This window comes from Liolophura sinensis, chromosome 8 (genome assembly GCF_032854445.1).
Source record: "Liolophura sinensis isolate JHLJ2023 chromosome 8, CUHK_Ljap_v2, whole genome shotgun sequence".
Lineage (NCBI taxonomy): Eukaryota > Metazoa > Mollusca > Polyplacophora > Chitonida > Chitonidae > Liolophura > Liolophura sinensis.
This window is the reverse complement of record NC_088302.1, coordinates 46,548,581-46,563,151: the sequence shown is the minus strand read 5'-3', so window position 1 is coordinate 46,563,151 and position 14,571 is coordinate 46,548,581. Positions and strand designations below refer to the sequence as shown.

General features: G+C 39.4%; 1 protein-coding gene across 1 annotated transcript; it reads right to left on the bottom strand.

The window, feature by feature from the left end:
* Positions 1-1,069: 1,069 nt before the first annotated feature.
* LOC135473595 (glycine receptor subunit alpha-2-like) lies at positions 1,070-12,358 on the bottom strand. Its single transcript, XM_064753453.1, has 6 exons — positions 12,338-12,358; positions 11,272-11,498; positions 8,439-8,521; positions 7,672-7,806; positions 1,947-2,365; positions 1,070-1,228 (listed from the first exon to the last, which is right to left on the bottom strand). The coding sequence occupies exons 1-6, from the start codon at positions 12,356-12,358 to the stop codon at positions 1,070-1,072; spliced, it is 1,044 nt and encodes a 347-aa protein (XP_064609523.1).
* Between the last annotated feature and the right edge of the window lie 2,213 nt (positions 12,359-14,571).

Here is a 14,571-nt window from a genome sequence, read left to right as displayed (position 1 = left end):
CCAATGCCTCAGCTTTGCTATGTGAGCATATATTTGTATCGATAATTATGGTTTTAAAGTGAATTTAAAAAGAGCAGCTATAGAAGTGCGTGTCTGAGAAATGCTCTTTGTAATTGTTACCGATGGGACAGTGAGTGATTTCTGGTCATAATAGGTTTTGTTATAAACTACCAGGCCTGCATGAAACTGATGCTTTGTCAGCATGCCCCATAGAAAAACGAAGTTTCAAAGCAGCTGGTTGGACCAGCCGGATAAAACTGAAAGTGAATTGAGGACCTGATGTATTGCCAGAATTTAAGGGCTGTTGCATTGTGTGTTACAAGCCAGTTTCTTGTGATAATTCCGGAGCTGTGCAAGTAAAGCAACATGCAGCCCCTCATGAGAGATCTGATTTAGCAGTACTCAGTCCCATTTGGTTTTAGCAAGGCCCAGCACTTCACGAGAAGCCTCTGCAACTGTCAGCAGTGCACATCAGGTCAGCATCTGCAGGTTCATATAGACAATCAGCTGCACAAAGCAGAGTATTTGCACAGCCTTGTTTAAAGAACCAGGTTATAGTAGCTGGAATTCTTAAAGTTGGACAATGAAAGGGGCTCAAATGATTTCTCCCTTTGTTCATGTAAAAATGTAGGTGATCTGTTTAAAAAAATTGTTTGCACACCACCCAGTTGCATATTCCTGTTGCTTTACTATAGTAAGATGTGCACGCTAACTTTTACTAACCCTATATGTCAGCCATATATTCATGCTATTTCCCCCTATATTTAGCCTATATTTTTGCGAATTCCTTCCCTATATTTTGCTGAAGAGTCACTGGAGGCCTGTGGTAAAATCAAGCGACGTAAGCCAGCAATTAACACACACCACTTACCCTGTATGAATTTCCAGTGGTTCAGCATAATTGTTCTTGCTGGCAGTGATCTGCGTTGAGGATACAAATCCCCTCGAACAATGAATACCAGTTAAGGCCTCTTGTAATAATGCAAACGTTGATCTCCCGTGACTAAGTTCTGTGAAACCAGAATTAAGGCAAAGTGGTCACATTTGTAGACATATTCTTTTTCTTCGCCTAGGGTGACAGATACGAGCACCAATAAGCCAGGTTGAAGAAAGCAAACGCAAGTGGGAAGAAGATCCTTGCAGACTTGTCAACTTTCTTCGCTCTGAGCTTCCCTCGAAGAATTGTCACTGTGGCGCTTACGAACGTCTCGTCTGGGGCACATTCATGCTGTTGACAAAATCATGTCATATTTTCGCACTTAGTATTTCAAAATGATAGCTTGAAATTTAAGGTTTTTTTATTAGTGTTCAACACTGTTATTAAACAGGTCTCGAAATAAGTATAACTTATTTATATAAACGCTGTTAGAAGTAGGCCTATTCACCTGCAATGCGGCGATCAGGTATATAGGTAGACAAAAGCAGAACGCCCGCAATACACTTCCATATGAACCTGATAAATGTACTGGCTTCAAGCCGTGTATGCGAACTTGTCATACCAGAGCTGAATTCGAGTCCAGGGCCAGTCGGCTGTGGCGAGAACACTTTATACATATAAGCCATCGGGTGCCTCTTTGTGCGTATATTTATTTATTCATTTTGATTATTGCTTTAGGCTATACTTTTATACATGTATTATATAATTTATACGATGGCATGAGTTTCATGGGTGGTGAACACCTTAGTGCTCGGCGTAACCAACCAGTCACAGACGAACTTTGTGGCATGTGACATACAGGTATGGTTGAACAGAAGTGGTTTTCGAGAAACTTTAGAATGAGCAAACGACAGCAGAAGTGTTGTCCACACCTTATTGTCACAAAGGCTCCACAAGCAACAGCGAGAGCGAGGGCTAAATTTCAAAGCTATGACCGGGGTTGAACCCGCACATTTGTGTAAATGAGTTGACGTCGTAAAACACATTCGTCACAAACGCATATCCTTACCTTTTCTACGATGGTTTCAACATTGTTGGTGGAGTCACTATGCTTGCTGAGGCGTTGACGTTTGCTAACTTTTCCCACTTGTTTGACTTGTTGTCGGACCAGTACATTGACTAAGGCAAACTCCACAAGGGAACAAATGACAAACAGCAGACAAACAGACATCCAGATGTCAAGAGCCGTTATGTAAATCACACTCGGTAGTTTGTCACGGACGCTCGAAAACTGTGTCGTCATGGTCAGGACGGCCAACAAATTTAAGGAGATTCTCGCGGGAACGGCGTCCACGTCAAGCCAAAACGAGATCCACGAAATGCCAACGATTGAAGCGCTGGGGACGTAAACTTGTACGCCAAAGTATCCGATTTGACGTCGAAGATGTAATTCCGCCCGGACACAGCTGAAATCCCCAGCAAACGAGGCTGTAAAAGAAGAATGTGTTTACTTAGTATCAGACAAAATACATACTGTTTCAAGCTACTACCGATGAGCTTCCGATGACTTAGATAGGGTTAATGTTCATATCTCGACCTACAGACTACAGAGTTCATTCATTTATTCTTTAAAATAATGCTTTTTTATCAATGTAATTAATACCATATTAATACCATCGGCACTCCTTAAATAACCAAAGAAGAAGCCTTGGACTTCAAAAGAGAAAGACTGCAGAAAGGAGTGGCTCGCAATCTTGGGAGGTTTTATTCGGAATTTCAATTACCATGTGAGGTCTTTGTGAACATTGGACAGAAAAAAGCTGTAGAGATTGGATAATAAACCCGACGAGTACTTTAGATCCATTCTGGGATTTCCATGTTATACAAACTTACACCTAACCACAGGCATTTACGTGTATTTTCAGGCATTACGAGGCCTCCCACACAGCTGTAGTTAACTCAGGTCCCTTCTGGAATTGATATGAGACTGTGAAATGCTCAGGAAATTCTAATCGAGGCGGGAAGCCGAATGCCGCCGAGATGTGCCTTTTGGGGGAAACGCGCCTGGACTGAATTGTTACACAACATCAGAATGTGTCTGATAACATCAGTAAAGGAGATTTGTGTCAATCACTTTCAGCAGAATGCTGTACTATAAGCACGGTCAAAGGTGACGAGAAGGCTCTGTGCAAGTTGATGCATGTTTCCAATTTTTACCTATTTTATAAGCCAAGTTGGCATTATGTAATATTTTGTGAAATTAATCTAGTAATTTGATACAACGGCCTGAGGTGGACATAAAGATGGTATACAACCCACAATATGACATAACAAAGGTACAGATAAGTGTAACGATCTGTTGAAGTGCAGATAGTTTAACGGAATTAACACCACACCCCAGGTATCGTGTCAAGATTCCTTTATGAATCAGCATACAAAAGGACTCAGACTGTATTTATATACAAATAAATATCTTAGCGCTTTTTGTTTCTTCTTTGTTTCTTATTCTGTTTTCCGTTTATCAGTGATGATATCGGTGTATCATATTGATGACCTACTTTTCTCAAATTAGTTTCGGTAAGAACACTAACGTCTTGAAGATGGATTTAAACATTACCGAAGCTAGGTGACAACGAAGCTACATCGAAGTTCACTCTTTCCGTTGACATACATCTCGACTATCTTAAGCCTGATTCAGTTTACGTATTTTCCGCCTTTAGTAATTGTCCAGGGGGATTTGTGGAGCGAATCCCAGGAACCCGCTACTACTTAAGCCAGATCATCTTTTCCATTTTCTAGTACCGTGAAAGAATCTTATCTTCAGCATTACCAGCTTTATCCGTCATCTAATACGGAGCTACGAAGCGCAGCCCTAGCGATGCAATTACATAGAGCAACTTTCACCCTACGAATTGCTTGTGAGCGTAAATCAGGCAGAGCCATAATATTAGAAAGTGGCTCATGCTTTTATTATATAGCATTTTAGTCGTTGACAAATGCACATAATGGAGAAAACTAAATAATATTAATATAATGAAGGAAAAATAAACCACTTGCAACTGTACGAATGCTACTGTAAATGGGTGGTCAGGTCAGCAATGAGCATACAGTCCTAGAACTGCGCTGTATTACATAATTGGAAGGTGGGCCGTAGTCTATTCAATAGCGACCCTTCCCTTTCAATCGTTGGAATGTAGGAGGCTCGGGTTCAAAACTGGTCTCGGACAGAGAATTCGAAGAAATGAAAGTTGTCCTTCTCTATGGTCTATGTTTTTCTCTGTTTGATTCTGAAGGTTGTTGCAGTTAGGCCCATAGGCGGCAATGGAAATATTAGTTTTCAAGTTGTTTCCCTAGTTACTTTTCAGAAACCACAGGTAGGCAACGTTACTTTTCTAAAAAGGTGTCGACGACGAGATGATGCTATTAATGTCATAGTAACGGCTTAGTTGGTTTCATGGACAGTAGTAAATTAAAAACATATTTTTGAAATTCAAGCGTAATAGGATATGTTCCAGTCCAGAGGCGTCTAATCAATTGAAATTAACACCACTGCATTTAATTTTGATAAGTATTTCTACTTAAGCCGTGGTGCTAGAGTGATGTGCTACTATTTCAGGATTCCATGTACAATTTAATAAAACCTTAACTCAGGTAAACTGACAAGATGCCATATTTCACGAGTTACCTGTGACCATTTGCCAGCTATCACTCTGTTGTCGCTGCTCTGGATTTACTCCATGCTGTGCGGCTTTAATTACATAATTACAGAGTGGGGGAGGAGGCGATGTTTTGAAATCCGCGCCATACTGTATGATTTATATGATTACAGTTTTACTCAATACTCAAAAAATTATCACTAACACGACGGTAGTCAGGATTATGGTGAGAGAAAACCCGTCAGAACTCAGGGGAAACAACCATCCGCAGGTTGCTGAAAGACCTTCGCACGTACAATCGGAGAGGAAACCAGCACGAGATACCATGTTGTTTGAGAGATAGGGGCCGACTCAAGTATTATAATATTTGCCAGAATTTATATATTACATATAAGTGCATCTCTGACCTACAGACCTTGCCCTTACAGTCCTACCTAGCGCAGTTTGCGACTGCTTCGTAGAACGGGCTCCTGGGCAAATGTCACTCCACTAAAACATGATGTAGCTGTATGCCTATGTCCAATATGTCGAGGCTAATAATACAGGAGGTAGATTCGAGCATCACCACGGAAACTTGGGCGCATGAGGCCTGGGAAATAGCCGATTGACGTTGTGCTTGCGATCGACAGATAAAACGACAAGGAAAGTAAATTTATGGAACTTTCAGGCTGTATTTAATGGGTAATTTTTGTATCAATCGCCATCACAAATTGCCACGGCAACTGCACCAGGTTTTTAAGTAGAGCGCGCTGAGATAATTTCGGACCATTCTCTTTAGACAAATATAACGCCAGAGCAAACTCGGAACCGTCTAGAGCTGGCTGTTCAAAAATTTACGGGAACGCGACTTTTCGTTCGGAATTTAGGCCTCACAATGTTTTGCTTTATTTTTTCCTTGAAAAATAAGTCTATCTCTCTTTTACTTGCCAGAGGTTTGAGCACGAAACAAGACGCACGTCAGGTGGATTCGATTCAAAATTCTCAAGGTCCGGATTGCTGTTACCGTTATAACAGAGGTTTGTCGGTGTACGTTTTGACATTAAACGCGGCAACTTGTGGATTCAACGTATACCAAAACAGTAGGATCACAGACTCCAGTTATATAAGCCTATAACATTTTCCTGCTGGACAAGATCTATAGTATACCATCGAAAGCACCTACACTACGTAAATCCAGGTCACATTTATATCCAAGGGGAATATTTGACGTAGGGCCTACCTCAACTCCATCCCGTCCTAATGTTTGGTATGCACTGAATACCGCAGTCACCCTTTCTAGAAAACCAATCATCCTGCCGTTGAAGCTTTTAAATGCAAAAGCCGAACCGACGTTCACCATGTTTCATGCTCGAACCTTCATCAAGATAGGCGCAGAGGTTTCGAAACTTTTCTTTGTATCACTTCCTGCCTCATTCCCGGGAACCCATTAACCTAGGTGGTATTGGACATTTCTGTTCAAAATTTGCTAGTATTCGCAGTAATATGAAGCGATCAGAGAGGGCGAGGAGCATGCCAAGGACATTGCCATCCTAATTTATTTATTATGAAGATAAAATTTATGCTCACTGAAGACATGCGAAATTCGACCATTCATCGTGAAAAGGGTTTACATGGAGAATTTAGCGACATTTACATTGCCCAAAGGTTATTCATTCCGAGGAAACGCACAAGGCATGTGTCGACGTCGGCAGTGTACTACATAAGCTCTTCAGCATTGACATTGACGTGTTACAGCTTATAGCATGTACTGTACCGAGATGAACATTACACTGATACTGTCAGCGGCCTGTCTGGACTTCACCATAAGCTTCTCGGCGCATTATGCAGAATTTCATTGTCCAAGCCTTACCGTCCTACGGCTTGGCTTTTTCTGCTCATCTGCCTTGATTTGGTAAAGGTTTTTACAGATTTATCAGAAAACAGCTGTAAATGTAATAGCAGGCGTATCAAAGGACAAAGTAAGCTTTTTGTGGTTGAACCAAGGCACAAGAGGGAGGCAAGCCGACATCAAAGAGTCATGAATATGTGACCAAAGTCGTCTTATCGTTTTTAAAATGCATGCACTATCATAACTGGAACTAGTCAAACCGCCAGGCAGTACGTTAATATGGTGCAGCTCTAGGCAAAGTAGGCCTACACGGACTAGAAGTGTCATAAAATCACTGCTCTATATATGTTGAGATATTGCGGAACGGAAACTAGCGATGCTGTGATGGGACAAAAAAGTCTCCCAAAAGGAGATTTTGCCCATTGCTGCGGGTGCTTGCACTGTATACATCTCCAGGCGTCATTTTTGGTTTTTGTCTACGAGAATTTTTGTATTAAAATTCATTCTTCAGCCACGTTGTCATGGTGCACACTATCCCCCGGTTCCTGATCCTGTCAAATGCAAACGCTATGATATTGAAGCCCTGGAACCGGGATGGCCAAATGCTTTATGCACATGCCCAATCTTGTAAATGTCGCATCGCATGATGGCTTCAGCAGGATGTATACACAACAGCTTATCGCGTGTCGGGAAAGGTCCAAATATGTAACCCGGAGCTGTGCTATGCCACTGCAGACACCACAACGTCATCGCAAATACATGAAATCTGTAAATATATCCAGATATTGGCCTTTGTAAACATTGGGCTACTATTGTCATTTACCTGTGCGTGGACACGAATGCATACTGCAATCACGCAAAATACAAGCTTCAACCTACTTTCCAGTCCTTGATGATCTCCTGTGCTGTAGTCGCGTAAAATCATGGGCAATCCATTCTTTGATCTGGTGTTTCCCCCCATCTCGTTCGACTCAACCCGGTGTTACATAAACATAACCATCAGGTTTAAAGCACCGTTGCAAGAAAAAACAAGAATGATGTCGTGGCATCATTCGAAATGAGCTCCATTTACAAGGAATTCCATACTGAACTCAGTTTGTACATGAACATTATAGAAATCCATGTCCAATTCACATGAGACAGCTTAATTTCTTGGAATAAATTCCACAAACATATATAATTGAAGGGGGAAATGAAAATCGATTTTAACCAACAACAGTCCGTTTTTATTTGTCTCTGACATAGTTATTATCCCGCTTTAGGGACGGAGTAACCCGCACAATTTTAAGGATAACAGCCCACATACTCACCAACGTCAAGGGAATGTTCGCAGGAGGCGTTTCGGATGTCAATCAGTTCAAACTGAGGTAGTTTAATATTTTGACTTCTTCGTATCGGTTGTATTGGAGACCAGCGGAATATAAGTTTGTCTTTTGTGTAGGCGACTGGTGGAAGGAATGGAAAACACAAAAACGATTAAACAGGTCTAAAAAAAGCATCCTTGGAATAAAATTTTGCTATCAGATATAATAATACGTAACCACCTTAAAGCCAAAAATTTTGTTTAGCTCAACTACACTTAAACACATGATAGGAAGTACGATATAAAAACTGAACGAACGACATAACACTGGGCGCAACGAATTGTGATCGATCGGAGCCTTGGGAAATAGGTTAACGATACCTTCATGAGCGTCTGTGCCCTTACAAAGCCAAAAATTCTCCTAATGAGATAAAATGGGTCAAACTTCTTTCACCCAAAACGGAAAACAAGCAGTTCTGCACATTGTTTGCCAATTTATTCCGGATAAAGTCTTCAACTCTTTTTTTCTAACCAGACTATTTCCGCTGTTAAATGAAAAGTATGAGGTTAAAGTTTTTTTTAACCAGGAATTTTTAAATTATTTTCAGGATCTTGATTTACGATTGCTTTACAACGGTCAGACTCTGAGTGCCAGACTTTTGTCGAACATAGGCCTTATGTCTATACGCTAGGATGTCGCAAAACAAAACAAGCCCTGTGAAATCAACATGTTCGACACCATTAGCATTCTCTTTGATCTGAATATATACTTACAGCTAGCCATGTCAATATAACAGATTTGGCGGTCTAGAGGATAATTCGTCAAATCCATGGGACAGCTAAACGACATGGACACTCTGCAAAAGAAAGCAAAGCTTTCATATTTCCCTTTATTCTTAGAGTCGCCGCAGAAATCACAAGCTTTCTTCGTCAATAATCTCAGTTTCCCAGATTACAACTGTTTCTTCGTATGAACGATTTTATTCTACGCCTCAGCAGAAATTTATTGAAACTTGACAAATGAACACAGAACTGTGTCGATTTCTGACGTCGGCTTTTCAAAGTAATGACGACTTTTTAGCAATTAATTACAGGTACATCAGCCGACTGCTCCGACTTACTCATTGTTCTCATTGTACTGTTTGGATTTGACATTCCGCAGTTATATCCAAACGGAGACTTCATGAGCACCGCGGACAAGTAAATTACTGCAGACGATAAGAATCCATGTTCACTCACTCTTATTAAAAAAGGCTGAGGAGGAATACGGTACGTTGTAATACATGTTGAAAATCTAAATGAAACCTTACTTCCCACACAGAAAGATTCATACGATTGGGCAAAATTGAAAGTAACCGTAAGGTGATTCTTTTAGGAATCAGTTTAATCAAGAAACATTTCTGATTGGCTGAGGTTGAACTATGCAGCTTATTGTTCTCTTACCTTAGTATGGGTGAATTTATAAGTATGTGATACTGCCCATTAAGCCATTAGATAATTCACACCCATAATAACACACCACCTGCATAGATCTTAAAATACCATCGAGCTACGAGTCACGCAATATGTTTTATTGCTTGGAACCTATAGTCAGCAGTGAAGTGATACCTGCTCTGGTTCAGTATCTTGATATCACTAAATGACCCTACGGTTGTGATACGACAGTACAATTTCCAAGGAAATATTACGTTTAATAAATACAGTCTTTCTTCCTAGAATATATTATTCCTATTATTCCTATGGGAAGTAAACAAGATTTTTTCTTGATTGTTACTCTGGATTGTAATAAAAACAATGTTGCCTTTTTATGATAGGACACATATAAAAAAATCCCATTCTTTGTATTAAACCGGTGGTAGTAAAATACAAAACATTCAGGCTTACAGCCTTATTGTTTATGCTAAGATTATTATTCTTCAAAATTTGGCACCACTTATCCAGTCAAAAGAGATTATCATAAGAGTGCGTGATCCGCGAGGATGTTTCAACATCATGATGTCTGAGGTCGGTCGTGATACAATTTTGCGGAACATGCGCAGTCTTGATGATCTATTTATCATATGTATACCTTTTTATTCAGTGATATCAACGAAAATGATTTGGCAGACTTTAAAACGTCCACCTTGGCACCAAAGTGCCGGATCACGTCACTAGTAAAACCGCAAACAAACATAGTCAGTGATAAATATTAAATTACGCAACGAAAAGTGAATGCGATATTAAAACTGATTGAAAACTATTCGAAAATAATTCAAAATTTTCAACTTAGTGATGTCTAGTGAATACTCATAGTTTTAAACAATTTGACGTCTTCAATCGATATTCCTACGCCACACGGGATCCCCAGAAACAGTGCTGACGTCACCATGGCGGTTACGTCAAAATGTCACTACTGTGTGATTCACAGCAACAACGCAAACGAATCAGATGTCAAAATGGAACATAACTGAACTAACTTGACTAAAACTAAAAAAACTACTGCGGTTTTCAACAAAGCTGAAATTTAAGCGTGGAAAGAATTCGCAAGATCGCCAAACACATATTTTTTGCTCGCATGTTTTTCAGCGTTTCAAATCTCAATAATAGCTCAGGGGTTTCCCTGGAAGAGGGCGCAGGCAAGCTCAGAAAGTTCAAAGCCCCAGAAAGAGCGCTGACACCATCAGCTGATACAAAACTTTGTATCAGACGGCTCGTATCGGATGACATAGGCAGATAGTTATATGATAAAAAATATTACAGTCATGCTTTTAAAATTGTATCATCGTAAACAGCAGACTACATACTTAAAACTATTCCCCAAAACCGTTTGTAGCACTGTTTATTTTCATCCCTTTGCAAATTAGACTTTTGTGGTCATGATTAATAGGTCACGTTACCTATTCTGTTAACTACGCACCATTTTCTTGGAAAAGTTATCCTAAAACAAGTCAAATTTGATTACTTCCGATAAAATATAGTTCCTTGAATCCAAATATGGCAATGTTTTAAACAGGAATATTCCAAAATGTCACCGAAAGTGAAGAAACCAGTGAAATTGGTCGAAATTGTTTATTTATTCACATAAAAAATAACCGATTCACATGTAATTTGTAAATTCAATGGTGCATATTCCATGTCTGTAAAAGATATAGTTATCATTCTGTTTCCAGATATTCACCATTTTGAGGCAAACTCAAAAGCTAGTATGCGAGGATTTACACCAAACTGTATCCTGTAGCTGTCTCAGCTTCCACATACTGGCTGTAATGGTAGGAGAATTTGCTCTCATTTGTTCTGTACTTAAGACCCGAGATGTTTTGTGCGGCAACAATATGGTGACAGGATTTGCTCTTATTTTATCTGCACTTAAGACCTAAGATGTTTTGCGCGGCTTGGAGATAGGAATAGTGGATTATACAGTGTAATGCCAGGGTGGTGTCAGAGTCTAACGTTTCTTAAAAGCTTTGGTAGTAAGGGAAAAAACTGGTTGAATTTTTACTGTAAAATCGAATGTTCGTTTCCGTTCAATTTTTTATTTCGTCCACTATCATGAGGCGTGATGCACTAGTACCGTGCATATTGTGCAGGTGGGTACATGTTATTCCAGATGCTGATTGCTGGTACCTACCTAATGTTATATTTGACCTTTGCGTCTCTGTATACGTGAATAAGTCTGTTGGGAGTGGTAATGTCGTGAATCGAACCGCCCTTCCCATTGACGAAATACAAGTCAGGGATCCAAATATCTCTGAGAAATCGTGAGTCCAGCTCAAAAATCTGGGTGGGAACGAGGTCATGAAAGTGCAGCCGGAAGTCCGTCCACTGCTGCTTGAGAAACATGTTGACAGTAAAATCCTGAAATCAGAATGTCAAAAAAAATTGAAGGCTTCAGCAGGTTCCAAAAACTTCGCAAGTAAACCTGCCAAAAAAGACGGAAGGTAACAACTTTGCCTACAAGAAGCTGAAAACGGGCTGTCCTGAGTAATGAATGAGCTTAGTGGAGAGTTAAGCAACAGGATGAACAGCTTAAAAGCGGGTATAGCTGTAAGCAAGGATTTCTTTTTGTCTGCCAGTGACATGATCGTGTGCATAGGGCTCGTATTATTGTAGATATGACTGACGTAATTGTTTCTCCAACTCATCACATTAGTTTTTCTCTATTCTTGCAATCTTTTTGTATCAATGAGCCATGAGTTAACATGTGTAAATCACCCTTCATTTGTACATATTGTGGAAACTTAGAGGAGCACAGGCCTGGAATATACTAAGAGAAGGTGAATTAAGAAAAAAGCCGAGTTAAGAAAAACCGTTTACGATCAGAACAAGAAATTGCCAGAATTCTATATATTACATGTACTTTTATACATATTATGTGTCCATATAACAGTTTAGCTCATCAACCGGTAATATGCATGATTTGTTTCTGCTGTCGATACTCTACATTGATTTATTGATGTCGACCCACAAACCCAAAAGTATCTCCATTAAACCATCAAATGAACTTCAGAACCCTTGACATGTGTGAATCAGAAAAAAAACGTCCTTTAGTTTATCGTAGCCAATTCATCACCAGCAAAACGTGTAAAGGTAGTTCAAATGATTTTGTCTTTAGAAAATTTCAGGATGATTGAGTTTTGCGATCGGGTCATCGATTTTTATCAACACTAACGAGTAAAACGAATTTGAACAATTACCATTGGTCCTCCGCTGGACATATTGCTTCCGGCGCATAAACATATGATGCCATTTTGTTTACTATCAACACAGCCCACATTATACAGTAAATGTTCTAAAGTAAAGGACAATAAACAACATAGCCTTATTTATTTCGGAAGAGAAATGAAAATAAACTTAATGACCACATCCATTTTCGTCTTACCTGCTTGGTAACATAAATCCGCGTGACATTAGCTAGGCTGGTGCGTTTTCAGAGCGACGCTTTCGATTTTATTAATTTTCCGCTGAAAACGTTGACGTGTTTTAGAAGTCCTTAAAACAATTTCACTGAATGCGGACAAGTCAGGCTATTTTATGGTACATGATGTTTGGCAAACTACACCGATCTGAAGTCTGTACTGTATAATGTGGGCAGATTCTATTGTCTTATTGTATTAGATAGCAATTCGAAAGTAATGACAGATCACATGCCGTCCGGTCATGCAAATGTATATGTCAACCCAAGATAGCAATTCAAGAGACAGGTTAAAAGCCACCCTGTGTACAAACTGTATTATCCACAGGTCTGTAATAGTATGTATTCTGGATGAAGCAGTCACCCCAGAATCACACCGCTGCGACAAATTCTCTCTCTGGAATTCCTGGGTCAACAATCCGATTATTTTCTCGCATGAATCACTACAAATGCTTCTAGAACCCTCGATGTCGTTTCTGATGGTCAATTTATTTCTGTCACTTGAACTTAATAACGAAAGCCATTTCAAGATGTGACCTTCGACTAGGGCAGCTTTCATCGTCAGTTTTAGGTGCTCTGGTTAACTACGCAATTTTACACGTTCTCAGACATTCATTACAGCATGAAACATAAGACTACAACACAGAGAGTAAAACCAGAGCCAGCCACTGCATCGACATAGTTGGAAATCATAACGCTGAACAGGTAAAGTTCGGCCTCTTGTCAGTTTACCTCAGTGAGGTTTTTATTTCTGTTTATGTAAATTGTTAAAAAGTATCTATTTACACGCCTCCTGGCGCCATGGTTTAAACAGAAGTAGGTAAGAAGAATTCAGTGTTATAATATGCACTGATGTAAACTGCCATGATATTAATTGCAATTTAAAAGGCGTCACTGGTCTAGAAATACTGAAAATGCTGTGTTGTCAGCACAACATCAATAAACAATCAAAAGAATTATTTCTTCACTTGTTCACATGTTGATGGCTAAAATGGTATGACAAACCAAACCTTTTTCAGTTGTAATGCAAATAAATATAATACAATATCACGAACAGGCAAACACCAGAATCCAGTCTTACCATTGTTGCCTCTGAGAACGAGTCAAAACTATATATGTAAAGCTGACATTCGACAATCGTCGGTTTATCTGTAATGAGATAACAAACAGTTTTTTATCCTAAGTTGTTTGAAATGGTAGTTTGACCTTTTGGAAAATATAGGCTATTGTACTCATGCGTTTATATTTATTCTGGCTTGTCCTTCATTTGAAGGGGGATAAATGGCTTCTGAAAGAACCATGGGAAATACTTTACACAAACTCTACTGTTAAACTCACGCTCTTACAAAAAGCAGCTTAAGTTGCAGAAAAGGTTTGTTCACTTAAAGGTGAATGGTTGGTACGAAACTTCTAGAGATTCTTTTCCAACACCACAGTCTGATTTTCTTAACGTAGTAGTCGCACACAGCAACTTTTTGTTCTCGGGGGAGAAACGTTAAACAAACGCATATTGCTGTCTGCCAGCAGTGGTACAGTGTGTGTTCTTCATACCTTCAGTTATATAAAACTATACCGAAATCAATTTTGAGTTGTTTGCATATGTTGAGGTACAGTAATGGTCCTGTATTGAGAGTTAAATAATTGGACTCACAGTTCGTCTTGGTCTAATCAAATCTCATCCATTCTTTACATATTTCAATGAATTAAATATACCTCATTCCTGTTGAAATTCAAATTTAGTTTGCTACGAATTGTGGCAAAAGACCAACATATCTAAAAACCTAAACCAATGACAATGTGAGAAAGACGGGGCTACGCTATTGAATAATGTCATAAGCACTTTTTTAGGGTAAGGAATGCAGTAAATGGCTTACCATGGTCAAAGTTAGGTGGAAACCGGCTGTCGTATTCTTCTCCCAACAATACTTGCAAAAAACCTATAAAAATACATATTTAAACATTTATTTTCTTCACGCCTTACGTCTTTTTAAGATGCTTCTGGCGATCAAGGTTATG

Excerpts from the sequence above, each read along its gene's own strand:
- LOC135473595 (XM_064753453.1), bottom strand. The coding sequence starts at position 12,358 with ATGTCCAGCGGAGGACCAATG. Across the intron at positions 11,499-12,337 it reads TGTCCAGCGGAGGACCAATG|GATTTTACTGTCAACATGTT; the intron begins GTAATTGTTCAA and ends TTCTGATTTCAG. Across the intron at positions 8,522-11,271 it reads AAGGTCAAATATAACATTAG|AGTGTCCATGTCGTTTAGCT; the intron begins GTAGGTACCAGC and ends TTTCTTTTGCAG.